This window comes from Canis aureus, chromosome 21, assembly GCF_053574225.1.
Source record: "Canis aureus isolate CA01 chromosome 21, VMU_Caureus_v.1.0, whole genome shotgun sequence".
NCBI lineage: Eukaryota > Metazoa > Chordata > Mammalia > Carnivora > Canidae > Canis > Canis aureus.
The window spans coordinates 19,025,542-19,052,992 of record NC_135631.1 but is presented as its reverse complement, the minus strand read 5'-3'; the positions used below and the strand labels follow the sequence as shown (position 1 = coordinate 19,052,992).

Here is a 27,451-nt window from a genome sequence, read left to right as displayed (position 1 = left end):
CCTCTAGTTACATCCATGTCACTGCAAATGGCAAGATTTCATATTTTTGATGACTGGGTAATACTCCATTGTGTCTATATACCACATCTTCTTTATCCATTCCTTTGTTGATGGACGTCTGGGCTCTCTCCATAGTCTGGCTATTGTGGACATTGCTGCTATAAACATTGGGGTGCAGGTGCCCCCTTCAGATCAATACATCTGTATCTTTGCGGTAAATACCCAGTAGTGCAATTGCTGGGTCATAGGGCAGCTCGAATTTCAACTTTTTGAGGAACCACCACACTGTTTTCCAAAGTGGCTGCACCAGCTTGCATTCCCACCAATAGTGTAAGACGGTTCCCCTCTCTCTGCATCCTCACCCACATCTGTCATTTCCTGACTTGTTAATTTTAGTCATTCTAACTGGCATGAGGTGGCATCTCATTGTGGTTTTGATTTGTATTTCCCTGATGCTGAGTGATGTGGAGCATTTTCTCATGTGTCTGTTGGCCATGTGTAGGTCTTCTTTGGAGACAATGTTCATGTCTTCTGCCCATTTCTTGACTGAATTGTTTGTTCTTTAGGTGTTGAGTTTGATCACTTCTTTGTACATCTTGGATACTAGTCCTTTTTCTGATACGTCATTTGCAAATATCTTCTCCCACTCTGTAGGTTGTCTTTTGGTTTTGTCGACTGTTTCCTTTGCTGTGCAAATGCTTTTTATCTTAATGAAGTCTCAATAATTCATTTTTGCCCTTATTTCCCTTCCCTTTGGAGGCGTGTCTAGCAAGAAGTTGCTGCAGCCAAGGTCAAAGAGGTTGCTACCTATGTTCTCCTTTAGGATTTTGATGGTTTCCTGTCTCACATTTAGGTCTTTATCCATTTTGAGTTTATTCTTCTGTATGGCATGAGGAAATAGTCCAGTTTCTACATGTGGCTGTCCAATTTTCCCAGCACTATTTGTTGAAGAGTGTCTTTTTTTCTACTGAATATTCTTTCTTGCTTTGTCAAAGAGTAGTTGGCCATGAAGTTGAGGATCCATTTCTGGGTTCTCTTTTCTGTTCCATTGATCAGTATGTCTGTTTTTGTGCCAGTATCATGCTGTCTTGATGATTGCAACTCTGTAATAGAGCTCGAAGTCCAGAATTGTGATGCCACCAGTTTTGATTATCTTTTTCAACAATCCTTTGGCTATTTGGGGTCTTTTCTGTTTCCAAACAAATTTTAGGATTATTTGTTCCAACTCTGTGAAATAAGTTGATGGTATTTTGATAGGGATTGCACTGAATGTATACATTGCTCTAGGTAGCATTGACATTTTTTTTTTTTTAGCATTGACATTTTAACAATATTTGTTCTTCCAGTCCATGAGCATGAAATGCTTTTCCATCTCTTTGTGTTTTCCTCAATTTCTTTCATGAGTGTTCTATAGTTTTCTGAGTACAGATCTTTTGCCTCTTTGGTTAGGTTTACTCCTAGGTATCTTACGGTTTTCGATGCAATTGTAAATGAGATTAACTCCTTAATTTCTGTTTCTTCTGCCTCTTAGTTTGTGTATAGAAATGCCACTGATTTCTATGCATTGATTTTATGTCCTGCCACTTTGTTGAATTGCTGTATGAGTTCTAGCAATTTTGGGATCGAGTCTTTTGGGTTTTCCATGTAGAGTATCATTTCATCAGCAAAGGGTGAGAGTTTGGCTTCTTTGCCAATTTGGATGCCTTTTATTTCTTTTTGTTGTCCAATTGCTGAGGCTAGGACTTCTAGTTCTACATTGAATAGCAGTACTGATAGTGGACATCCCTGCCATGATCCTGACCTTTGGGGAAAAGCTCTGTTTTTCCCCATTGAGAATGATATTTGCTGTGGCCTTTTCTTATATGGCTTTTATGATATTGAGGTATGTTCCCTCTATCCCTACACTGTGAAGGGTTTTAATCAAGAAAGGATGCTGTACTATGTCAAATGTTTTTTCTGCATCTAATGAGAGGATCATATGGTTCTAGTCCTTTCTTTTATTAATGTAGCATATCACATCGATTGATTTGCAGATGTTGAATCACCCTTGCAGCCCAGAAATAAATCCCACTTGGTCATGGCAAAAAAATCCTTTCAGTGTACTTTTGGATCCTATTGGCTAGTATTTTGGTGAGAATATTCGCACCCATGTTCACTGGGGATATTGGTCTGTAATTCTCCTTTCTGGTGGGGTCTTTGTCTGATTTGGGGATCAAGGTAATGAGGCCAGGAAAGAGTTTGGAAGTTTTCCTTCCATTTCTGTTTTTTGAAACAGCTTCAAAAGAATAGATGTGGAATCTTTAAATGTTTGGTAGAATTCCCTTGGGGAGTCATCTGGCCCTGGACTCTGGTTTGTTGGAAGAGTTTTGATGACTGTTTCAATTTCATTGCTGGTAATGGGTCTGTTCAGATTTTCTGTTTTTTCCTATTTCACTTTTAGTAGTTTATACATCTCTAGAGATGCACCTATTTCTTCCATATTGCCTAATTTGTTGGCATATCTTTGCTTATAATATATTTATTATATACATATAATATATTTGCTTATAATTGTCTGTATTTCTTTGGTGTTGGTTGTGATCTCTACTCTTTCATTCATGATTTTATTTATTTGCATTCTTTCTCTTTTCTTTTTTGATAAAGTCTGGCCAGGGGTTTATAATCTTATTTAATTCTTTCAAAGAATCAGCTATTAGTTTTGTTGATCTGTTCTACCATTCTTTTGGTTTCTATTTTATTCATTTTTGTTCTAATCTTTATTATTTCTCTTCTCCTCTGGGTTTAGGCTTTATTTGTTGTTCTTTCTTCAGCTCCTTTAGGTGTAAAATTAGCAGGAGCCCAACATGGGGTTTGAACTCATGACCCAAGAAATAAGCCCATATATCTATGGTCAACTGGTATTTATTTATTTACTTATTTATTCATTCATTCATTCATTCATTCACTCATTCATTCATTCATTCATTCATTCATTCATTCTTTTGCAGTAGGCTCCTGGCCCAGCATGGACCCCATTCCAGGACTTAACTCACAACCCTGAGATCAAGACCAAGGCTGAGGGATGCCTGGGTGGCTCAGCTGTTAAGCATATGCCTTCAGCTCAGGGCATGATCCTGGAGTCCCGGGATCGAGTCCCACGTCAGTCTCCCTGCATGGAGCCTGCTTTTCCTTCTGCCTATGTCTCTGCCTCTCTCTCTCTCTCTCTGTGTCTATCATGAATAAATAAATAAGATTTTTAAAAAAGACCTGAGCTGAGATTAAGAGTCAGATGCTTGAGAAACTGAATCACCCAGGCACCCAGGCATCATTTACAAAGAGGTCTTCTATCATGTTGTTCAGATGTTTTCCTAGCATGACTTCCATATGCCATATGCCTTTGATTTGACAGTATAATTTGAACCTTATAAATTTGTTTTTATGTTTATATAAACTCAATCCCTGGACCTTAAAGCACAAAGTGCTACTCTGAGGAGCCTGGTTAAAGAAGCCTCACCCAGAGGAGGCTGCAGTTACTTTGAGCTGCAGGAGACATGTTTGTTTCTTAGAAAACCTTTGAAACACCTGTCATGAGTAACAGATAAACATAGTAGAGCATAGGTGAAAAGCAATTAAATAACTATGGCTTAAAAATGTTTATAACTGGGATGCCTGGGTGGCTAAGGAGTTGAGCATCTGCCTTTGGCTCAGGGTGTGATCCTGGGCCTGGGATCGAGTCCCACATTGGGCTCCCTGCGAGAAGCCTGCTTCTCCTTCTGTCTCTCTGCCTCTCTCTGTGTGTCTCTCATGAATAAATAAATAAATAAATAAATAAATAAATAAATAAATAAATAAAATATTTTTAAAAATAAAATATTTATAACTAAAAAGATAAGCTATCTTGTATATATCTCCATTTAGATTTTTTTAAAAGTAGTTTCCACACCCAACATTGAGCTTGAACACACAACCCTGTGATCAAGAGTTGCATGCTCTACCAACTGAGCCAATGCAGGCACCCCTCCATTTTATATTAAACTAACCATGCTGAATCTTTTCTTGTACTCTTACAGTTTTTCTGTGCTCCCCCCAAGATGTCACAATAATTTGAGGAAATAGAGTAGATATTATTGCTCCAATTTTATTATGAAATTTACAGAAAAATCAAGGGATCTCCACAAGCTCTCATAGAACAGTGATAGGCTTGCTGGGAGAGGTAGTAGTTTTGTTCCCCAGGCTTTGAAACCACACCATCCACGTCAAATCCCATGTTCTGCTTGTCCTGGCTGCGTGAACTTGAACACATTACTTAAATTCCCTGTGTCTCAGTTTGCTTATCTGTAAGCAGGGGTAACAACAGCACCTGTCTGATGGGTTTTTGTGATGATAAATGGACAATAATTAATTCCCTTATGCAATCACTTAAGAAGAAACCTACTAAGCCATGATAACTACAATTGTTTTTCTCAAGGAACATAGGGAATTGAAAAGCGCCTGGAATATCTCAATCACTAGTGAAACCGCCCTCTTGGTAGTCAGTCAGCCTCAGCAGGTTCAATGGGGTAAGGAATAGAAGAGTTTCGTGGTGACAATTCTGAAAACATGAGAGAAATGCATCCCTCTTCCTAGAGTGTGACCTCACATTTGCACATTACAGGCACCAGGTGAACCTGCAGGAAACCACTGGTTGGAGTTTGATCGGCACAATATTCTTCACACTTGTTTGATCATATAAAATTTATTTCTCCCAAACACCAATTATTCACCAAGACTTGTGTCCTGCAGATAACACTAACTTAGTGCAATATTGCGATAGAACACAGGAGGGGCAGCAAAGAACCAAGGTGGATTGTTTCTGGTTGTTTTTCAAAGGAAGACAGGAACATTTCAGTTCCATGTAATATGAATTCTGGTCATGGTTTCTGCTTTCTAAGTCTGTGATACATTTTCAGAAAAAAAGAGAAAAGGAAAATAAATGTCGCAGACATTTTATGATTTTCCAGATAAGGAAACAGAGGCACAAAAAGCTCATTGTTTATTCTTATGCCCTTTCAATTCTCTCCTTTAGAAATGCCTTTCCTGGGCACCTGGATGGCTCAGTTGGTTAAGAGTCATGAGAAGAAATGCCCTTCCTGCTCCTGTTTGCACACAGAGAGACCTGGACACCTGCATGCTGCAGCTCAAATGCCACGTCCCCCATCAAACTTGCCTTAATTCCTTTCGCTGTCCCTCCTCCAGAAGTTCATAGCTTTGCATCACTTGCCCTTGGGCTATCACAATTTGTGTTCTTAGACTGCTCGGCCATCCTGACTTCAATTTGTGTTCTTAAACACTACCCAGACTTAACTTCCTCCAAGGCAGGAGCTGCCTCTTATCTTTCCACTTCTTGTTCCACCTACCACAAGTGGGTACATAGCACATAGCAGAGTTCAATAAAAAGTTGTTTACTGTCTTCTTAAACTTATTGAATGAATAAATTACTCATAATTTAAAAAAAAATTTTTTTTTCAGTAGGCTTCATACCCAACTTTGGGCTTGAACTCACAACCCTGAGATTAAGAGGTATACACTTCACCAAATGAGCCAGGCAAGCACTCCAATAAGTCACTAATCAATGCGTAGAGGAATAAATGAGCTTCCCCCACCCTACAAAAAGACAGGAAACTATCTATATTCTGATGTCATTACCCTGAGACAGTGATCACCCTAAAATGATTATCCTTTTGCTCACAGCCACATTAGGGTCCTTTCTCCCCATTGTGTCCAGGCGGTGTCTATCTTCACAGAACTAGTTTTGCTCAACCTGAATCCAGATTTGAACCAGCGTTATCCCTCCCCTACCCAAAGAGGCTCAATTAAAAAAACAATCTTTCCATATTGTGTATTCTTAGTATCTTCATCCATCTGGGCTACTATAACTGAGTGAAGTAAGTCAGTCGGAGAAGGACAAACATTATATGTTCTCATTCATTTGGGGAATATAAATAATAGTGAAAGGGAAAATAAGGGAAGGGAGAAGAAATGTGTGGGAAATATCAGAAAGGGAGACAGAACGTAAAGACTGCTAACTCTGGGAAACGAACTAGGGGTGGTGGAAGGGGAGGAGGGCGGGGGGTGGGAGTGAATGGGTGACGGGCACTGGGTGTTATTCTGTATGTTAGTAAATTGAACACCAATTAAAAAAAAAAAAACACAAAAACAAAAAAACAAAGTACCATAGACTGAGTGGCTTTATAAACAACAGAAATTGAGACACTTGGGTGGCTTAGTTGGTTAAGCATCTGCCTTTGGCTCAGGTCATGACCCCAGGGTCCTGGGATCCAGCCTTGTGTCAGGCTCCCTGCTTGGCAGGGAGAAGTCTGCTACTTCCTCTCCCTCTGCCTGGCGCTCCACCTCGCTCTCTCTGTTTCTCTCAAATAAATAAATAAAATCTTAAAAAAAAAAAACCAAAAAAACAGGAATTTATTTCTCACAGTTCTGGAGGCTAGAAGTCTGAGGTCAGGGCTGAGTGAGGAACATCTTCCAGGTCACAGACTTCTTGTATCCTCACATGGCACAAGGGGCCAAGGAGTTCTGTGGGGTCTCTTTTATGAAAGCACAAATCCCATTCATGAGGGCTCCAACCTCGTGACCTCATATTTCCCAAAGGCCCCACCTCCCTATGCCATTCCACTGGGGACTAGGATTTCAATAGATGAACCTGAGGTAGGGGACACAAATATTCAGACCAGCTAGAGCCGGATAGGAATGTGAGGCACATGAATGCGTGTGTGCTGTGTATCTGAGACAGAGGGACACGACGGGGAGGAGACCCAGCGGGCACGGGGAGAGTGAGTTAGATGCAGACTAATAACACATACAGAGTCAGAGATTGAGATGGAGACTGGTTAGCTCCGAGTAAGAAAAAAGAACCACAACTTTTAAACTCTAGCACTTTCCCCATCACTTTTCCCTGGAAGAAGAATTTAGGATGAAGGAGAATTCAAAAATGTGTAAGCTCAGCATTTGCACCACGGGCATCAGTGGAGAGTGGTTGGATGGTCCCGGTTTGATATGCATCTTTTTCTCGGGTCCACGTGTGAGCCCACTAAGACCTGAGAACTGGACACACACTCTACATGTCATGATGAGAATATGTAATGACCACATTCACGGCTGTATCTCCCTTTAAAAAGTCACAGTATTTTCACTTTGGGTCCCCCAAACTAGCCCAGATTTAAGTCTGGTGGGCCTTTTAATCCCCATGTTGGAGATGAAGAATCTGAGGCTGAGAAAAAGAAAAATGAGTTTTCAAATATAATATATCGAGGAAGAAGTAACAGTATAAAACCAATGACCTCTGAGCCCCCACCTCATCTTTTAGAAAGCACACTCCTCTGTTTCTTCCCAGCAGTGTTGGAAAGGAGCACCCAGAGTGCTCCCGGTGCTTAGGACAACAGGAACCTGATCATGGTTCTCCTCAAAGCATCCTTAAGCTCCCTGTTTCTCATGCTGTAGATCAAGGGGTTCAGCACAGGCGTGATGAATGTGTAAACCACAGACACCACCTGGCCCCTCTCTGGAGAGTAACTGGAGCTGGGGCACAGGTAGATGAGGCTCCCACATCCATACTGCAGCAGGACCACAGTCAGGTGAGAGGAGCAAGTGGAGAAGGCCTTGTGCCTCCCCTCTGCTGAGCGAATCTTCAGGATGGCGGCCACGATGAAGACGTAGGAGAGAGTGATCAGCAGGAAGGGGATAGTGAGGACGGTGATGCTGACCACAAAGAGGGTGGCCTCATGGACCCAGGTGTCTGCACAGGCCAGTCTCATGACAGGGAGGACATCACAGTAGAACAGACTGATTTCTTTACTGCTGCAGAAGGGGAGTTGGAAGATGAGCACAGTCAACTGCATGGCCAAGATGAACCCCAGCACCAGAGACCCCATGGCCAGTTGCACACACAACCGCCAACTCATCATGAGGGTGTAACGCAAAGGGTGACAGATGGCCACAAACCTGTCATAGGCCATGACAGCTAGTAGAATACAGTCAGCACTGCCCAGGAAGATGAAGAAGAACATCTGGGTACCACAGCCAGGCAGGGAGATGAGGGCTCTCTCTGTGGACAGGACGCTGGCCAGGGTCAGAGGGGCGATGGTGGAAGAGTAGCAGATCTCCAGAGCTGCCAAGTTGGCCAGGAAGAAGTACATGGGGGTGTGCAGAGAACGGTTGAGCCAGATGATGAGAGAAATGGAGACATTGCCGCTGATGCTGACCAGGTACATGATCAAGAAGGCCACAAAAATCAACATCTGCACCTCAGGGAGTTTGGAGAAGGGGCGGAAGTGGAAGCGAACCATCCCAGTTTGATTAGCACCCTCCATGTATTCAGTGCATGCGGCCTGTTGACGGCACCGTGCTCCCCCTGAGGATAGATTAAGGTCAGGATACAGAGCTCCTGCCAGGTGGCCCATTCAACTCTTGGCCTCTCCCTTTCTTGATCTCCCCAACCCCAACCACCTTTACCTCCAGGCTAAACTCCGCAACGGGGGCGCCTGGGTGGCCCACGCAGTCAGTTAAGCATCTGACTCTTGGTGTCAGCTCAGGTCATGGTCTCATGGTCCTCAGAGAGGCCTGTGTCAGCCTCCACGCTCGGCGCAGTCTGCTCGAGATTCTCCGTCTCCCCCTCCCGCTTGTGCGCTCTTTCTCTCTCTCAAATAAATAAATAAACAACAAAATCTGCAACTCACTTTTAAATCAGACTTCTTGTTGTAATCACCCAGAAGTAGTTCACCACAGAAATCCTTTTTTGAAATTGTGGCAGAGTGTATTTTGCATAGTATTTTTGAGCTCAGCCCTGTGTCAGTGTACAATTCAAGGCATCAAGTACGTCCACAGTGCCATGTAACCATCACCTCTATCCATAACCAAAACTTTTTTATCATCCCCAACCAAGATTCTGTACCCACTAAACAATAGCTCCCCACATAGTCTCCTCCCAGCCTCTAGTTACCTCTATCCTGATTGCTGTCCCCGTGAGTTTGCCTATCCTAGGTAACTCATACAAGTGGAATCACACAATATTTGTCTTTCTGTGCCTGGCTTATTTCACTAAGCATAATGTTTTCAAGGTCCACCCACGCGGTAGCATATACCAAATTTCCTTTATGTTTTATGGCTGAATGCTGTTCCACTGTGTGTACGGACCACATTTCGTTTATCCATTCATCTGTTCATGGACACTTGGATTGATTCATTGATTGATTGATTGGTTTTTTGACACTTGGATTGTTTCCACCTTTTGTCTGTTGTGAGTAATGCTGCCGTGAACATAGGTGTATACGTATCTGTTCGCATCAGCTCTGAAATCTTAAATCACAGGATGCCATACCCGGACCACAAATCTCTCTACTCCCTAATCCTTTACCTGGTTCTCGAGCACAGCCTCTGGGATCAGACCAGGTTCTAATCCCTGATGTGCCATTGACCAAGAGTATGGCCCAGAGCGACTCGTTGAAGCTTCTGCTTCAATTTCTCTACCTATAAAAATGACAATAGGACAAAACTCTTAAGACTGTTGGGAGAAGTAAAAGTATCTGGAGAAGTAAAAGTATCCCTAAACCCTCCATGAGTGTTAGCAATAATCATTAATACTTCTCGTCTTCCACCTCTTCGAAACTGCCTTGATCCTCTACTTCCCCCAAATAAGACTCCTTTGGGCTTTACTCCCTTCCCTACCCAACCAAACCTATATAGTTCATCTTTTCCATTAGCCTTTTGCCAATACTGTCACTATTCTTGGCTCCTTGACCTTTTCTCAATCCTGTCACCTTCTGTAATACTCAACATACCTATTCCAGGCTGAACAGGACTAGACATGGCAAGATCCTGCCTAATGAGGCCACAACAAAGGGTCATTATAAACCCCAGCACTATCCCCAGTCCCCTAGAGAGCTCCTCCTTCTGGTTCCCACCAAGACAAGTGTAAGTTTCCCCAGTGTCTTCAAGTCTTCCCTTCTGCCTTCTTCTTCACTAACAGAGGACCCTACCTCCAACCTTATGGAAAGAAATAACAAAAGCTACCTGGAGGCAGTTCATCATCATCATCCTCATTAGCACTGGACCTCTGATATAGGACCTATAACATATCCATAACACATTTCTCCAATCTTACATCACCAGAGGGGAATGCCTCCCTATCTCCTTCCTGTTATGACCATTCCCTACTCCTCCCTAAGCACAAGCCATCCAGTTTCCATCTTACTCCTTGAAAATACCCTAATAAAGGTCACCAATGACTTCCAAATCATTGAATCTGGCAGCTACTTTTGACCTGATCTGAATGGTATTTGCAGCTATTGGCTACTCCCTACTCCTTGAAATTCCTCACCCGTGGCCTCTGTAATATTGTTCTACCCAGACTCTCTTCGTACCTCTCTTGAGAACATTCTTACATAATTATATTTTCAAATGTTGTGACACATCTTCAGACATTAGCATAGAAAAATTAGCAAAAATACATTCTTTGGGGTGTCCCTAAACCAGTCAGGGTCACCTTGTTTAGCTTAACTCAGGGTGCAAAGGGGTTCCCCCACCTTCTTACTGCAGCTTTATGAATTCTCTACTTCAGCCTTTCCCGTTTCCCACTTTTCCATTTCTGTCACTTTCAGAGACAGCTCTTCCTCTTAGTGATTTGCAAAAGGAAAGTTTTGTTGGTTATTCTGGGTCTGTTCCCCAGATCCACACTCTCCAGCCTGCTCTGCCCCATGGGAGGCTCGTCACTAAGGACTGTATTAGCCAGTCTCCCTCACCGCGTAGTTTCTGGTTGAGGTTGGCCAATGAGACGTACTGGCAGAAGAAAGAAGAGTAGCATAAAGAGCAGTAGGGTATTTATCCTCCCCCAACACACACACACACACACACACACACACACACACACATACACACCATACCACATCTCCTGCAGAAACAAAAACTGACACTTTTTCTTCCAATGATGAAGCAATTCACAATGCCACAGTAAGAAGGCAGGGGAACCACTTTGCATCCTGAATTAAACCAAAATAAAATGACCCTGACTGGTTTATGGACACTCCAAAGAATGTATTTTTGTTCATTTTTCTATGCTAATGACTGAAGATGTGTCATGACCTTTGAAAATAATAATCATGTAAGAATATTGCTTTCCACCATAAACAGAATAATACAACCTTAGTTTTCTTGCTGATTTGCAGTTTTAGCCTTTGAATGTTTGTTGGGCTTTTGTGTCTGACAAACCAGTCTTTTTAAAGTCTGATACCGGGATCCCTGGGTGGCGCAGCGGTTTAGCGCCTGCCTTCAGCCCAGGGCGCGATCCTGGAGACCCGGGATCGAATCCCACGTCGGGCTCCCGGTGCATGGAGCCTGCTTCTCCCTCTGCCTGTGTCTCTGCCTCTCTCTCTCTCTGTGTGACTATCATAAATAAATAAAAATTTAAAAAAAATAATAAAGTCTGATACCCTCCATGCTTTGCAAGTAAAGTGTTTTCCTTCCCTACGTGCATCTTTCCCTGCACAGCCATCTGGCACAGCCTTATGCCTTACCTTAAGCCTTATGCCTTATGTAAGGTAAGAGGCCTAGAAGATGGCTGGAATCATGGTAGGAAAATTTCATCTGAAAGTTTCTGGGAGTATTGTCCCTTCCAATTTTTAATTCCTTTTCTGGGAGCAACATTAAGAGCACAGACCTGCCTGCCTCTCTCTATGCAGAGTAAGTGAAGATGGTCAGCACACCCTCTGCTCCAAGTATTTTATCTCTAAATTAAACACTAAGGAGGCAAACAGTTGTAAGAAAAAGAACTATTATCTATAGCCAAGGATTTCATCATTCCTGAACGATACGTTTGCCTCCGTGTTCACTTGTGTATTTTTGTTCCCTCCATAGTTTCTAAACTCTTTGAGGGCTGGGACGATTGGGTCCCATTCTTCACTAATGGCCAGGACACTAGCAACAGTGCCAGGCATGATGTAATTCTGTATTGACATGAACACTGGAAATTATTGAGGTCCTATCGATGCCAGTGACTGATACTTAGTACTTCTGAGATGAAGTAATCTTCATTTTAGCACTCTGATACTAAAAAGGCATATCCTTTCTGGAGAGATAACCAGCTGTTAGGTTTTGTTTTGCTTTGTTTTTAAGATTCTATTTATTTATTTTAGAGAGAGTGGGGGGTGAGGAGCAGAGGGAGAGGAGGAGAGAATCCTCAAGCAGACTCCCCACTGATCACAGAGCCTAACGAGGGGCTCTATCCCAGGACTCTGAGATCATGACCTGAGTCAAAATCAAGAGCTGGTCGCTCAATGGAGTGAGTCACTCAGGCATCCCGAAGATAATCAGCTGTTTTCAAGAAGTGATTTAAGATGTCACATGCATTGGGGAGCCTGGGTGGCTCAATTGGTTACATGTCTGACTCTTGATTTCTTTCTTTCTATCTTTCTTTCTTTCTTTCTTTTTTTTTTTTTTTTTACTCTTAATTTCAACTCTGGTCATGATCTCAGGGTTGTGAGAGGCTTTGCACCGGGCCTGGAGTCTGCTGAAAATTCTCTCTCGCCTCTCCCTCTCCCCCTACCCATCCCTTTAAAAAAAAGGGAGGGGGGATGTCATCTGCATTGAATAAGTGCTCTCAACATTTAAGGATCTACCCTAAGGAAATAGCCTGGAATATGGAGCCAAATGCACAAAGGTGTGTACTGTATGCCTTAATAATTTTTCATAAAGAAATAAAACAAATGCTTGACAAAAAGTAACATTTCAGTCACTTGGGGTATATTCATATGAGGAACTATTATATTGCCATTAAATTACTATAGGTAAGAGGTTTAATAAAGTGAGAAGGTGATTATCACGTTAAATGAAGAAACAAAGAGGCAAAACTGCATGCATAGCATGAACCAGTTATATTACCAACATAAAGGGCAACAATAAACTCTTAATGGTGTTTTTGAGAGAAATGGGTGATTACTGTTTTCTCCACTTTTCAGATTTTTCAAAAATCGTTTCCAAAAGTGTGTGTTTATTTTTTTAGTCATAAAAATTTTATTGATTTTTTAGAATTCTCATTTGAGAGGCAAGGAAATTGAAGTTACATAACACACACCCCTAGTTATAAAACCAGTCATTGTTGGAACTAGGATTAATATCTAGATACGGCCACAAATCTGCATACTTGCCTTGCTAGATCTAGGTATTTATTTATATGTTTGTTAATTTCCAGACATAACACACTCTGGATTTGGTCTGAGTTTATTGTCGTATCCCTTCCTTCCTTCTTTTTCCTCTCTTCCTTCTTTCCTTCTCCTTTTCTTCATCCTTGTCTCTTTTCTTTTTTAAAAAAATATTTAATTTATTTATTCTAGAGAGAGAGAGAGAGAGATAGGATCTCCAGCAGACTCCCCACTGAGCAGGACATGGGGCTCCATCCCACAACTCCCACAACTCGGAGACCACCACTCAAGCTGAAACTAAGAGCCGAACTCAACTGACTGAGCCACCCAGGGGCCCCATCCTCATCTCTTCTTAAAGCCAATCCTTCAGATTTAGCCCATCAAGATCTTACAGAGAGTTGCAATTCTTTGCCCCAACGAGTAATTGATTTCTCTCCCATTGTCATCTACAAATTTAATGAACAGCTATTAGACCAGATGTGGAAGCCACATGCCTCAAGCGTTTTACCCCCCAAAATCTCTCAACATTTTCTCCAGAACATCAATAAGTTTTCAAAGAAGTTTTTAAAAAAGGTTCTATGTGTGGAGTGTCTTAAAAACTACAATGAATTCCACCACAATACACAATCACATTGATTACAAAGAGATATTCAACATACCTTAGGTAAGGAATTCTAATTCCCATTGCTTGGACTCACCTGAATTCATAACACTTTCCTCATGCCCTTGCCCACCCCCCCCACACACACACATACACACATTTCTCTCTAATGAACACATTTATGTCATCCTACTTAACTATTAATTCATGTTTCCCTTTTTGCCTTAGCTGCAAGGAAGCCCAAAACTAAGTTTTATATTCAACTGCTTTTCATTCAGTAACTATTTCTGTTTCACTCTTGCTTTTTATACTGTGGAAGTGGATTTTAATCTTACCGTAGCTAGTTTTATTGCAAGGCGCTCTAGTTTTAGGAGCATTCAAAGCATAATAAATATACAAGTAAAACATTATTCTTGCCTTTTGTGTCTTCATCCAAGGTATTGCAAGCAAATGAGAAATCTCTCCACTCTTCACTCTCCACTCCCAAGTTTGCTCCTCGCCGGGGTATTCTCAAGTGTATAAAATTGACAATCCCGTGAGCTTGGTTGTAGTTAAATATTCTCTTTCATTATCTTTCTTCTGCTTTTGTTGATGCATAATTCCTTGCTATGTGAAGGTAGGATCAGGGAATTCCAGCTCTCTTCTCACCCAGGAAATATAAAGCCTCAATAATATTGCATCTTTTTGGTGAGTCTCTTTTGTGGTACCAGTACTGCTTCCAAAGACTTGGTGAATATTCACAGAGAGCCCTTCCTCTTCCATAAAGACCTTGGCATATTCCTCTACCTTCTTCCCTCACAAGGTGACTGTACATTTACTCATTTGACAAGTATTTATTGAGCATCCACTATCAAGTAGGCATTGAATGTGTAACCTGGAAACTGAGCAGATTACATTATATTTTCTGAGTGTCCCAATGAAGCATGTACCCCTCCTGCAAGGAGGGTGGATAACGGTCACCACTATCAGGCAACCTAGGAAATTAGTCACATTTTGAGGGGGAGGCAGATTTATTTTCTCACCCTTAGCAGGGGAATGTCTGTTTTGAAGACCTGTTTGTTGTCAAAATATCTGGCATAAACAGTGTCACTGTATTTGCTCCAGGAAATGGCATGAATGTTCCAACTCATTTGTAACTCCACCCCAGGAAGCCCCTCACAGGATTGGGGGATCCCAAGGTCAGTCAGGTTCATTGGTCCATTTCCCAGGGTCTAGACCACACAACAGCTCAATCAGCCTGGTCTTCCCTGTATCCTTACCTTCTACCTAGAGAGGCTGGTGACCACATTCTTCCCTGAGACTGAGTGAAGCCCACAATGGAAGCCTCTTCTCAATGATCTGGGGAATTGTGTAGATAAATCAGGAGATAACCCTCACTCAGCACTGAGGGGAGCACACATCTGGACACTGTTCACCCTTCCCTGCTGCCTCTTCTCAGGGAAAATCATGGGACTTTGGATCTTGTAGAGACAGAATTCTGGCTTCTCTCTCAGCTCTCAGTTCTTCTCATCTTATTTCTGGGGAATTCCCTTCCAGCTTTGATTCAATAAACCCCAAGAGGCTAACTTAGTTTTTAACTTGACCATCCCCTGTGGTCGATGTTGGAACACAAATAGGAATTGTTTGGAGACATGATATTCTAAACTGGTCTAATTACTACTAGACTTTGCTATATTCTAATTATTGCTTAATTTTTACTCTCCAAATTTGAGAGAGCTTAAAAGATATACAGCTTTAATTTTTTTAAAAGATTATTTATTTATCTATTCATGAGAGACACAGAAGGAGAGAGAGGCAGAGACACAGGCAGAGGGAGAAGCAGGCTCCATGCAGGGAGCCCGACATGGGACTTGATCCCAGGTCTCCAGGATCAGGTCCTGGCTGAAGGCTGCGCTAAACCGCTAAGCCGCCAGGGCTGCCCTACAGTTTTAATTTATCCAAGTAGAGATTAATTTTGTGCACCCAGACAAATGCTAGGAATCCTTCAGAATTCAGCCAAGTGTCACCTGTTAAATGAAGCCATATTCTGATATATACACCTTCCCATACTCTCCTCCAAAAAACGAAAAATCCCTCCCTGCTCCATGCTCTGTGGTGGCTTTGTCCCCACCCCAAATTATAGCATTTACCACTCTGTATTGTGTTTATTATATTACTTGTTACTCCACCCCTACCACATAGGTCCTCAATGGGAGCAACTAATTCAACAAGGTATTGATTGCATTGTGTGATGTATTGTGGTGCTAACAACCCCACAGATTCCTGCTATTCATTGATTGCAGAATGTTACAGCACTGTTCCTTTATTTATTCACCAAATACTGTTCAAGACCCTACCACACACGCTATAAATTAAGTGTTGTTATTGTTGTTTCAAGATTCTATTTATTTATTTTGAGAGAGTGAGGCTCCACGGTGAGCAAAGAGCCTGATGCAGGGCTCAATCTCAGGACACTGAGATCATGACCTGAGCCAAAACCAAGAGTCAGACACTAAGTCAAATGAGCCACTCAGGTGCCCGTAAATTGTTTTATGCCAGCAGTTGATAGTGATTCTAGCGAAGGCTATTATAAAATGTAGGAAAAACATTTCCCATACTTCAAGCATTAATGAACATTCTTCATGATTTATGTTTTATCTGACTTACTGGTATGAATTACTTAATATTTTCCTTGACTCAACTTAAATTCAACCCACACAGTTTTTGTTACGTATCAATATGTACCATACTGGTTCTACTTTGTAATCTCTCTTTTTTAAGTAAATACAAACAAATGTTTACATACTCGTTCATGTGTCACCTAAAACTTTCCTTTACAAGAACCAGTAACTCTGAAAACTCTGAACATTGTTAAAATGAAGGCCTGCAGGGGTGTGTGTATGTGTGTGAGAGAGAGAACTTGGCAGGAGGTTGTCAAAGCAGTCATGAAAGACAACCACACAACAATTCCTGAAACACAATCACCAGCCGTTTGAAAGTCTAACAGTGTGTATACTGAATGGGAACATGTGTCAGAGAGGAAAAGTGGTCAAGTCTCCACTCAGAGAACTCAGAGAAGGGCCAACGGGACCATTCTGTTGCTCTAGAGCAGAAGGCTCCAGCTGCAGGCCCACAAGCTACCAAGAGGCAGTGGGTGGCCTTCAGGTGGCTACAGTCACAGTTTCGTTGCCCTGCCCGATGCCCCAGAATGCAACACAGCAGAGCAGCTGCCATGCTTGAGTTGGGACTCCGTTTCTTTGGAGTCCAGCCCCCTTTCCACTATAGCGAGAGCCACAGATGTCTTTGAGTGATGTGGGGACATAGTGGCAGTAGTTTATTCATGATTTCTCCCAATTCTATTCCTTTCTCTCTTTCCATTTCTTTCACCCATTTCTCTCCCTTTTTTCCCCCTACACCCCAACAATGGTTCTCTCTCTGCCGAATTTAATGTGCCTATGCCTTATGGGTGTTAAATAAATATCATTTTTAAGAAGCTATGGGGAGAAAAACCCACTGACTCCTTAGCAATGGCACTAGCCTTGAGTCATCTTCTGTCTTTCTTCTAGAATCAGACTCCATGGAGTTTGGAAAAGAGAATGACTGCTTCCAAGGAATCTATGAAGCGATGTCTATGACTGATGCACCTCTTTCCCCCGATGATTTCTCCACATTCCCCAGTGAGTCACTGAGTGCATCTAGCTGATCCGAAAATTCAGTGTGGTTCCCCCACAGGCTACCACGAACCACATCAGGCATAGTTGGCAAATGTGTCTCTGGGATGAGAAGGGTCAGTGAATCTTGCAGTGAACTTGCTGTTGATAGAAGAGGCCTTGACCTTCATCTTGACCTATATTCTCGCCTCTTCAAGAAGACCAAATCAGAGAGATGCTACAGCAAACACTGCATGGCCCCAAAGATCATTAGCAAAGGCCAGGAAGGGTTCTAAATTTCACTACAAACAAATCATTAAGTCATTTGATTGCTACTTTGTACTTGGAAGTTTTTAATTTCTAGGTCAAACTTACCTGAGTAACAAACAAATCTTAAATATACACACACGGATTTGTGTTCAGTAACATCCACAAGTGAACAGGTTGCATTTTTCAATTTGCTCCTATGTTTTACTCTACAGCCTGGCTTCTGTTACAACAGACCCCTTTCATTCAGATCTGAGGCACCATTCTATCTGGTACCACTCTCCTGAATATCTGCTGTTGGTCATTTATACAACCATTTCCCTAAGAGTGTTCCCAGAAGATTATCTTGATCAGGTTATGCTACGAAAGAAAGAAAGAAAGAAAGAAAGAAAGAAAGAAAGAAAGAAAGAAAGAAAGAAAGAAAGAAGAAAGGAGAAGGAGGTGAGGGAGGAAGGAAAGGAAGGAGAGAGAGAGGGAAGAAGGAAAAGTGATTAGTGTTTTGGGAAACCCCAGCCCTACAAAGACTGCTCCACGATAAAAGGTCCCAGGTAATGTGTTTGTTAATCTTCAAGAGGAAAGTAAAATATGCACTTTCCCACCCTTAATTACCCAGGGATTTTTTTTTTTTTTTTTTTTTTTTTTTTTGTGCCATCAGAGGGATGTGAGCCTTTGAAAGTAGGCCACCATTTTGAGAAATGCTGGCTTGTTCTAGAAGAGAAGAGGATATAATTTCTCATGGCAACTTTTCCTCTCAGCAACACTTGAGAATTCTAAGATCTTTGTGCTGTTGGAATCTGGCGTACTTGCTCTCTTAGCATAGAATAAATTTTAGGAAATAATGCAAATAAATTTTGGGAAAACCAAGAAAAGCATTTTGTTTCTAAGGAGCAATAGAATCCAAATGAGACTCATATTGTCTGCTGCAGTACACAAAGTACTTTTATATCCATAACCTCACTGATGATCCTTTCAACAGACCTCCCAAGCGGGATGACTTTGCAGGGGGAGACACTGGTTTCACTGCCAGAACATGGGCATATAGTAACAAAGGAAGAGCGATTGAATTTAAAACAGTTCCTGAAATGTAAGCGTCTTCCCCCTTGGCTTCTAGTCTTCTATAAGGTTCATCCCATTTTTTTTTTCATGTAGGAAAAACCGTTTATCAATAATATCCAGAAAAAGTCAATGTACTCTGAACAGCATGAACCTCGTAGTATCTTTTCTTAAAAGCATCCTTAAACAACTTGTTTCTCATGCTATAGATCAAGGGGTTCAGCACCTGGGTGAGGAATGTGTAAACCACAGACACTCCCTGGGCCCTCTCTGGAGAGTAACTGGGGTTGGAACATCCCTACTGCAGCAGGACCACAGTCAGGTGAAGGGAGCAGGTGGAGAAGGCCTAGGGCCTCCCCTCGGCCAAGCGAATCTTCAGGTTGGCGGCCACGATGAAGACAGAGGAGGGAATGATAAACAGGAAGGGGATGGCCAGGACGGTGATGCTGACCATATAATTTGTGGGGTAAGTTTAATTTACATTTCATTTTAATCTCATAACACCTTACTGGATCTGTTGATCAATGTTTAGTGCTTCAACTCCACAGCTGAGGAAGCCACAATCCCCATAGGTGGGTTGACTTGTCCAAGTTTGCACAGCTGGCCAGTGGCTGATCTGAAATTTTAAACCACGACTTCTGATGTCCTATCTCACCCTCTTCTGTCTATTTGTGTGAACAAGAAGAGGATTTGAGGGGCCACACAGTGGCCATCTAAAGCTGAGTTACAGCCTGCCTGATATTTTTAGTTAAAAAAGGGAATACTTTTTAAAATAACTATTTTCTATAAACTAGGCAGTAGGGCTATTGCTTGCTTAGTTCAGGCTGTTAGAACAAAGCGCCACATACTGGGTGGCTTCTAAACAACAGAAACTTATTTCTCACGATTCTGGAGGCTGGAATTCTGAGATCAGAGTGCCACATGGTTGGGTGAGGGCCCTCTTCCACACTCTCAATTATATCCTCATACAGTAGAAGGAGCTAGGGAGCTTTGTATGATTTCTGTTATAAGAGCGCTAATACCATTCATGAGGACTCCACTCTCATCACCTAATTACCTCCAAGAAAGTACCACCTCCAATTCCATCACATCAGGGATTAGATTCAATATATGAATTTTGAGGGACCACTAACAACATTCGGCTCATACTAGGCCACTTCCTTTCCATAGCTAATGCCACTAGGCGTCATTCCAGTAGGCTCAGACCAATGAGTAAATAAAATCAAATTAGAATATGATGACATTATTTTATGCTGTTCAAATTTGATTCCACTGGAATACCATTATGAAACTGGAGCACGTTGATGGATGTGTAATGCAAGAAAAGAAAACCAATCATGTCCAAATCCTGTACGGCAAGTACAAGACTGGCTTGTTATTAATGCAGGATATATGTATTCCAACTCTTGGATAAAAATGATAACCAGAAACTTTCTCTTCTCCAATTCCTACCCAGACCCTGGTTAAGTAAAATAGTGTTTATGGAGGATTTCCTGAAAGACATGCTGGCCAGTCAGGCTCTAACAGTTTAGGTTTATTCCCTAAAATCAAGTTAGAAAATTTGAGAAATTCTAGAACATCCTTTTATTGACCATAGCCATCCCTTCCAGAACTGCTTTTAAGGGACTTAAACATCAATGTCACACCATCAGCTTACACTGGGAATGAGCCCTAGAAAATTCATCTCATATTTACTATATGTTATCGTGGTTAAGGTTACAGGCTTTGAAGTTAGATGATGACAGCACTTACTAGCTGTGCAATCTTGGGAAAATTACTTAGTCTTTCTAAGCCTCAGTTCTTTACATATAAAATACAGATAATAATGGTAATTATCTTATAAGATATTGTGGGAATCAAATGAGTTAAAATGTACTAAGCACCTAAACAATGTCTCGTATATCCTTCAGTGCTCAATAAATGATCGCTAGTGTTATTATTATAATTGCTCGTATGTTGTTTAGTATGAAATATCCTCCTTTGAAAAATTATGGGAAAAGATTCTTTTATATCTGAGATTTAACAAAAAAACGCATTAATATTTCTCCATATTTCTACTATCTATTATTATATGAGCTCTGAATTGTCCAACAGGATTGAATTTTATTCTTATCCTTGGCTAGTAGAAATCTCAGATACCTGTAGGTGACCGAGGTATAGACTGCAGAGAGCACGTGGTTTGCATTTCTGCACAGCAATTTTACTGCTATATTCTCTATAATCCTGTCTAAATTTTTCCTTTACCCCAATATTCTTGCCTGTGTGTTTTTAACATTTGTATCGGATATATTTTTAAGCTGCTTCACATTTTTTTGTGGAAGCAGAATGGAAACAGAATAAATTAAAAATAGAGAAGTAATGTATTAATTTCAACAAACACCATTGCTATCAATAAAATATCTGTTGAATCTCCGCACAAACACAACTAAAAATACTTGGATGAAAATGAATAAATAAATAAATAATCAAACAAAAATAAATAAAAATAAAAATACTTGGATTCCCCAGGAATTCTTGCTATCAGGACTCCATATTACCCCTCCTTCTCACGTGTAACATAATCAGATATGGAATAGGCTAGTTTTTATCATCAATTGCACTTGCAACATCAAGAAGAGAATGGGATTCTCTTCTTTTTGTCTTACTAAGGAAGGGATCTTGAAAATGCCTCTCCCTACTCTCACTTCTTCTTCTGGTCCCCGCCACCAATCTCCCTAACAGCCCTGCTCATTGCCCATTTGGGTTCTCCTGTGAGAGTCACAAGAGCCATCTGGTGCCATGAGAAGCACCTGATTCTACTGCTTTGGGAAGGGCGGATGGGACCAGCAAGAAGGCGGGACTTGAAAAACTTGGTAAAAGCCGTTTGTTCAAGCGCCAATTGACAGAGGATTTAAATAAATAAATAAACAAATATTGATCGTGGTTTCTTCTGTACTTTCCTATCACATCTTTACACATTCATTATCTCACTGGACTGTCAACCCAACCCCCTTGAGGTAGGAAGGCTGCTGTTATCACCATCTTCTCTCTTTCATGAAGGAAAGGTTAGGACTCAAGTTTGTGGTTGGACCTTAAGGCTAGGTCCCCAGCACTTACCAGAAAATACAAAGAAAGAATAAGCCATTTCTTCCACCCTGAGGAGCCTTATAGACTTATTTTTTTAATTTAAATTCAATTAGCCAACATATCATACATCATTAGTTTCAGAGGTAGTGTTCAATAATTCATCAGCTGTGTAGAACACCCAGTGCTCATCACATCACGTGCCCTCCTTAACACCCATCACCCACTTACAGACTTACTACAGAGGCAATGCCAAAACACATGAAACCTGGTTGTATAAAAAGAAGTATGGGGGATCCCTGGGTGGTGCAGCGGTTTAGCGCCTGCCTTTGGCCCAGGGCGCGATCCTGGAGACCCGGGATTGAATCCCACGTCGGGCTCCCGGTGCATGGAGCCTGCTTCTCTCTCTGCCTCTCTCTCTGCCTCTCTCTCTCTCTCTCTCTCTTTCTGTGTGTGTGTGTGTGTGTGTGACTATCATAAATAAATAAAAATTAAAAAAAAAGAAGTATGATTTAGTGAAAAGAGGAAGATCGCCGTCAAAGGAGTGGCCAGATGGACTTTATTAAGGCGGTGGGACTTGAGCAGGCAAAGAGAGGGGTCAAAAGATATTTGAATACGTGACTCCATTGGGCCTGCATCTGTCAGGGAGGTAGGCTCTTCAAACAGGTAACTGGCCAGCATCCATTATATCAACTTCAACTGTGTCCCTGTGTGTCCAGTCATTCATCCTTTTCTTCACTGACACTCCTGTCCAGTCCTTATTCTAAGTCATATGAGGGACGAGGCTGGCTAAGTGGGCAGGGTCAATCCAGGGCTTCCTCACTGGACGCCACTAAAAAGCAGAGGAACTCACACTGAAGAGCATTTTGCAGGCTGAGAGAGCCATGGAGACAGTTATTTCTCCACCCCTTCCTTTTAGCTTTGGAGTTTTCCTGTCCTTTACATCATGCCCTTATTCCTGGTTTGGGGAATATTTTTTCTAGGAAGAAATATTTCTGGTCTCCTGACCCAGCACATTCTTGCCATAAGTCTCCTTATTGCATCAGTCACCTCTTGATTCTTTATGCTATAGATCAAGGGGTTTAGCACTGGGGAGAAAAAGGTGTAGACAACGGACACTGCCCGGCCCTCTTCTGGGGAGTAGCTGGAGCTGGGGCGAAGGTAGATGAGGCTGCAACACCCATATTGCAGGAGAACCACGATAAGGTGGGAGGAACAGGTGGAGAAAGCCCGGCGCTTTCCCTCAGCTGAATTCATCCTCAGGATGGTGGCCACGATGCAGCCATAGGAGAGGCAGATGAGGAGGAAGGGGACAGCCACAGCCACCACGCTGAGGGCATAGAGAGTTGCTTCATGCAGGCGGGTGTCTGTGCAGGCCAGGCGCATGACTGCAGGCATGTCACAGAAAAAGTGGTGGATCTCATTGTGGCCACAGAATGGAAGGTGGCAGATCAGAATGGTCAAGGGCAGTGACAACAGGAATCCCAGCCCCAACGAGCCCAAAGTCATCTGCCCACAGAGCTCCCAACTCATGATGAGGTTGTAGTGCAACGGATGACAGATTGCCACGTACCTGTCGTAGGCCATGACAGCAAGCAGGACACAGTCAGACCCGCCAAGAAGGATGAACAAGAACATCTGGGCCCCACAGCCAGGGAGAGAGATAAGCATCCGCCCCATGGAAAGGATGCCAGCCAGAGTCAGGGGAGCAATGTTGGTAGAGTAGCCGATCTCCAGCACGGCCAGAACAAAAAGGAAGAAGTACATCGGGGTATGGAGGGAGTGATCTCTCCAGACCGTCAGCCCAATGGTCATGTTTCCAACAAGACTTCCTAAGTACAACAGCAAGAAGGCCACAAATAGGAGGGGAACCACCGCTGGGTCTGTGGAGAAGGGGTGGAAGTGGAACTGGACCACTCCTGTCTGGTTTTCCTCTTCCATGAGACCTGGTATGAGGAAAGAAGTCATGGGAAAAGTGACTCTCCTGTCCTTGAACCTGGAACAGGCCCAGCCGTGTAAAAAACACAGTCTGCAATCCCTGAGTATTTACCCTCACTGCTTCCTTTGGAGTTCAGCTACTGTTATCTCGCCCGGCCACTGCTTACTCCACTAGCTGTGTGACCTTGGAGAAGTTGAAGTTACAGACTCCAGCGCTCTCCTTTTAATCACGGGGAGAGTGTAACACCCACCTCCAGGGCGTGGTGAAAATTAAATGGGCTCCCATGTCTGAAAGTGCCGAGCCTGACACACTCAGTAGGTTCTTTGCTTTTTTAATTTTAATTTTATTTTTTTAAATTTTATTTAAATTCAATTAGCCAACATACAGTACATCATTAGTTTCAGATGTAGAGGTCAGTGATTCATTAGTTGCATAGAACACCGAGTGCTCATTCACATCACGTGTCCTCCTTCATGCTCATCACCTAGTTACCGCATCCCCCATCCACCTCCCCTCCAGCAACCTTCAGTTTCCCATGGTTAAGAGTCTCTCATGGTTTTTCTCCCTCTCTGATGACTTCCCATTCAGGTTTCTCTCTCTTCCCTTATGACCCTCTGTGCTGTTTCTTATATTCCACATACGGGTGAAAACATAGGTTCTCAATGGGGTTTCCTATTTTCATTCTTTCCTTGATCTTCATTCCTTTTTTTTTAATAAGCAAACATTCCTGATCATTCACATGCCTCTTTAGTACTCTGAGTATCCCTTTACCACACCAGCACCTTAAAAATACAAATTTATACAAAGAACATACAATTCTTATATAGATCCCAGAAGGCAGGCCCTAAGGTGCTGCCTTTAGCCGATAAAAACGTGGCCCTGGAAGCCCAGATGAGTTAAATAGCTCACATGGCTATCTTCCCCAAAGTCAGGATTTTGTAATCGTATTTTTTTCCTTCAACGTTCAACTATCAGATTGTTTTGTTTTGTTTTGTTTGCCAAACATGAACCCTACTCTCATTTTGCCCTCTTTCGTATGTCCACCTGTGTTTCTATGGTGTCTACCCTGGATAGAGTTTCACGCCCTCATACGTGGCTCACCCACCCGCCAATCCAACTTATACTTTTAGATCCAACCCTCTTCAACACATTTTAAATCATATTACTCCACACTGACTTTAAGCTTAAAGAGCAAAAGAACCTCAATTTTGTCAATTATACTTCAATAAAACTGGTGAAGAAAAAGTAAAGAAACCTCTATTCTTGTATTACACACCAATTATTACAGGTTGAGTCACAACATATTTTTATAAGTAAAATTAGCATGATTCACGGAGTGAGGTGGGAGTTCAGGAAACCACTCCCTGAACATACCCCACTGCCCCATTTCACCACCCATATCTTTATTCTAAGTCACTAGGTCATTATGCACATGACCCTTAAATTGTATCAAGTTTGAATTTGCTGCAAGGTAGATTTGCATATGCATGAAGTATTTTTCGATGTTTATAGAATTTTCAGTTACATTTGAATGGCCACAGATACAGAGGGCTCTTTGCACTGATCTTCTCAGGGGATACTTAGGCCAGGCCAAAAACACTGTTCTGCTAAATTACAGGGGTGGGACCAAAACGCAAATTAATTATTTTTGTTGTTTAACAACTGAGCCAAGTTTTAATATTATGTTTTCTTTGGATTTGGATTTTAAGGATGATCCTCGGTGCTGCCAAAGTTGTGGAGAAAAGAGCACCGCCAGGCTCGCTGGTGAAGCGGTAAAAGGTTTGACATTTGGGGAAAATATTTTTCAAATGCTCATATTTTGTCAAAATACGGACAATTTTCCAAGCTGGGTAATACAGACCTAAGCATTCATTATACTGTCCTCTTAATTCGTGTAGGTTTGAAATTTTCTAAATAAAAAATAAGCATTTGAATTTAAGTTGAGTTATTCCGCTTCAGGACTTTAAAGTCAGAAATTAGTCTAAAATACAACAACCATAACAACCACCAAAAGCCTTATACACAAGGCAAAAATCACAGCATAATTGTAATAGAAAATCATGAAACCTAATACAGAATGCTAGATTCAGTTAATGAAAACCTATGCAGTTGTTTAAAATTACATTCATAAAGACAATGTAATAACGTGAAAACATTTGTGATATAATACTACACAGAAAATGAAACTCAGAAAGTTATGGTCTCTACACCACACAGAAAATTCAGTCTTTGAGTGATGAGCCTGAAAGATATGTTTCCTGTTTTATATTCTCTAATGTCTCATAATAAACGTCAAACTCTTATAATTTTCATCACAAGCTTATAACATGATAAAATGAGAGACAAACAGTGTTGTCCTCAAATTGCAGAGCACAATATTTTGCAAATTTTTAGAGCAAAGTAAACAATTTATACAGAATCTTTCTTTAAGTATTTGTCTCATCACAATTGACCACCACATTTTCATTAAGAAAAGTATTGTTGGGGGCACCTGGGTGGCTCAGTGGTTGAGCGTCTGTCTACCTTTGGCTCAGGTCATGATCATGGGGTCCTGGGATGGAGTCCTGCATTGGGGTCCCTACATGGTATCTGCTTCTCCCTCTGTCTATGTCTCTGCCTCTCTCTGTGCGTCTCTCATGAATAAATAAAGAAAATCTTTAAAAAGAAGAAAAAAAGAAAAGTGTCATTGTGTGAATGCACTTAGTCCTTCATCCAGATAGCTTGTGGTCAATCAGCTCCAGAAGGGAAGTAAAGGAAGGTTGCTTTTCCAGCCAGCCTGCCTTCCTTAAAGACCGAATGGAACAGCCTCTGTGCATCAACTATTCCAGGGAAACAGCCCCACCGGGCCCCACGGAGCACCATGCACTGCCTAGGAAGTTCTGATGTGGAAACTTGAACCTGGCCCTTCATACTCGGTACGGAGACAACACCCCCTCTTCACTCTACATTGTCCACTCTTGAGTTACTTGTGTACATGTCTGTCCCCCTGGCAACGCAACACACTTGGAGCTTCTTTGAGGGCAGCTTCTATATTTGCCTGTATACACACACTCACACACCAGCTGCCAATGACCAATGCAACTCAACTTTCAAACAATAGTTAAGCCAGCCTGACTAAAGCCAAAAATCCTGAATCACAGCAGGGAAAACTAGAAAAAAAAGAATAAGGTTAAAATACTAGCCAACATGTATGGGGTTCCTGCTGATGTGTCCTGCGTTACAAATAATAATAACGGGAGTGGCTGGGTGGCCTTGTTGGTTAAGTGTCTGCCTTTGGCTCAGGTCATGATCCCACCGTTATGGGATCAAGCCCCGTGTCAGGCTCCCTGCTCAGTGTGGAACATGCTTCTCCCTCTGCCTCTGCCCCTGTTGTGCTCTCTCTTTCTCTCTCAAATATAAATAAACTCTTTTTAAATTTTATCTATTCACGAGAGACACAGAGAGAGAGAGAGGCAGAGAGACACAGGCAGAGAGAGAAGCAGGCTCCCTATGGGGAACCTGATGAGAGACTTGATCCCAAGACCCCGGGATCACGAGGTGAACCAAAGGTAGACACTCAGCCACTGAGCCACCCAGGTGTCCCTATAAATAAAATCTTAGAAAAAAATAGCTAACCTTTATTGGGTGTCAGGAACTATTCTAAGCCCTTTATGCCAATTAACTCATTTACTCTTATAATAAACTTATGAGGTAGGTGCCAGTATTTCTTTTTTTTGAGGTAGGTGCTATTATTGAC

General features: G+C 41.9%; 3 protein-coding genes across 3 annotated transcripts; 1 reads left to right on the top strand and 2 right to left on the bottom strand.

The window, feature by feature from the left end:
• Nucleotides 1-7,125: 7,125 nt before the first annotated feature.
• On the bottom strand, nt 7,126-8,342 carry LOC144293424 (olfactory receptor 10V1-like). Its single transcript, XM_077864508.1, has one exon. The coding sequence runs from the start codon at nt 8,340-8,342 to the stop codon at nt 7,404-7,406; it is 939 nt and encodes a 312-aa protein (XP_077720634.1). The 3' UTR covers nt 7,126-7,403.
• An 8,967-nt stretch (nt 8,343-17,309) lies between these two features.
• LOC144293423 (uncharacterized) lies at nt 17,310-26,271 on the top strand. The gene is made up of 3 exons (XM_077864507.1): nt 17,310-17,420; nt 18,923-19,179; nt 25,425-26,271. Exons 1-3 carry the CDS (start codon nt 17,321-17,323, stop codon nt 25,578-25,580), a joined length of 513 nt encoding a protein of 170 aa, XP_077720633.1. The 5' UTR covers nt 17,310-17,320; the 3' UTR covers nt 25,581-26,271.
• LOC144293422 (olfactory receptor 10V1-like) lies at nt 22,337-23,770 on the bottom strand. The gene has a single exon (XM_077864506.1). The coding sequence runs from the start codon at nt 23,742-23,744 to the stop codon at nt 22,716-22,718; it is 1,029 nt and encodes a 342-aa protein (XP_077720632.1). The 5' UTR covers nt 23,745-23,770; the 3' UTR covers nt 22,337-22,715.
• Nucleotides 26,272-27,451: the final 1,180 nt, after the last annotated feature.

Bases quoted from the DNA above. Each gene is read 5' to 3' on its own strand.
- LOC144293424 (XM_077864508.1), bottom strand. From the start codon at position 8,342: ATGGAGGGTGCTAATCAAACTGGGATGGTTCGCTTCCACTTCCGCCCC.
- LOC144293423 (XM_077864507.1), top strand. From the start codon at position 17,321: ATGGAGTTTGGAAAAGAGAATGACTGCTTCCAAGGAATCTATGAAGCG. The intron at 17,421-18,922 runs GTGAGTCACTGA...CTCATGCTATAG, and splicing joins TGATTTCTCCACATTCCCCA to ATCAAGGGGTTCAGCACCTG. The intron at 19,180-25,424 runs GTAAGTTTAATT...TTGGATTTTAAG, and splicing joins CTGACCATATAATTTGTGGG to GATGATCCTCGGTGCTGCCA.
- LOC144293422 (XM_077864506.1), bottom strand. From the start codon at position 23,744: ATGACTTCTTTCCTCATACCAGGTCTCATGGAAGAGGAAAACCAGACA.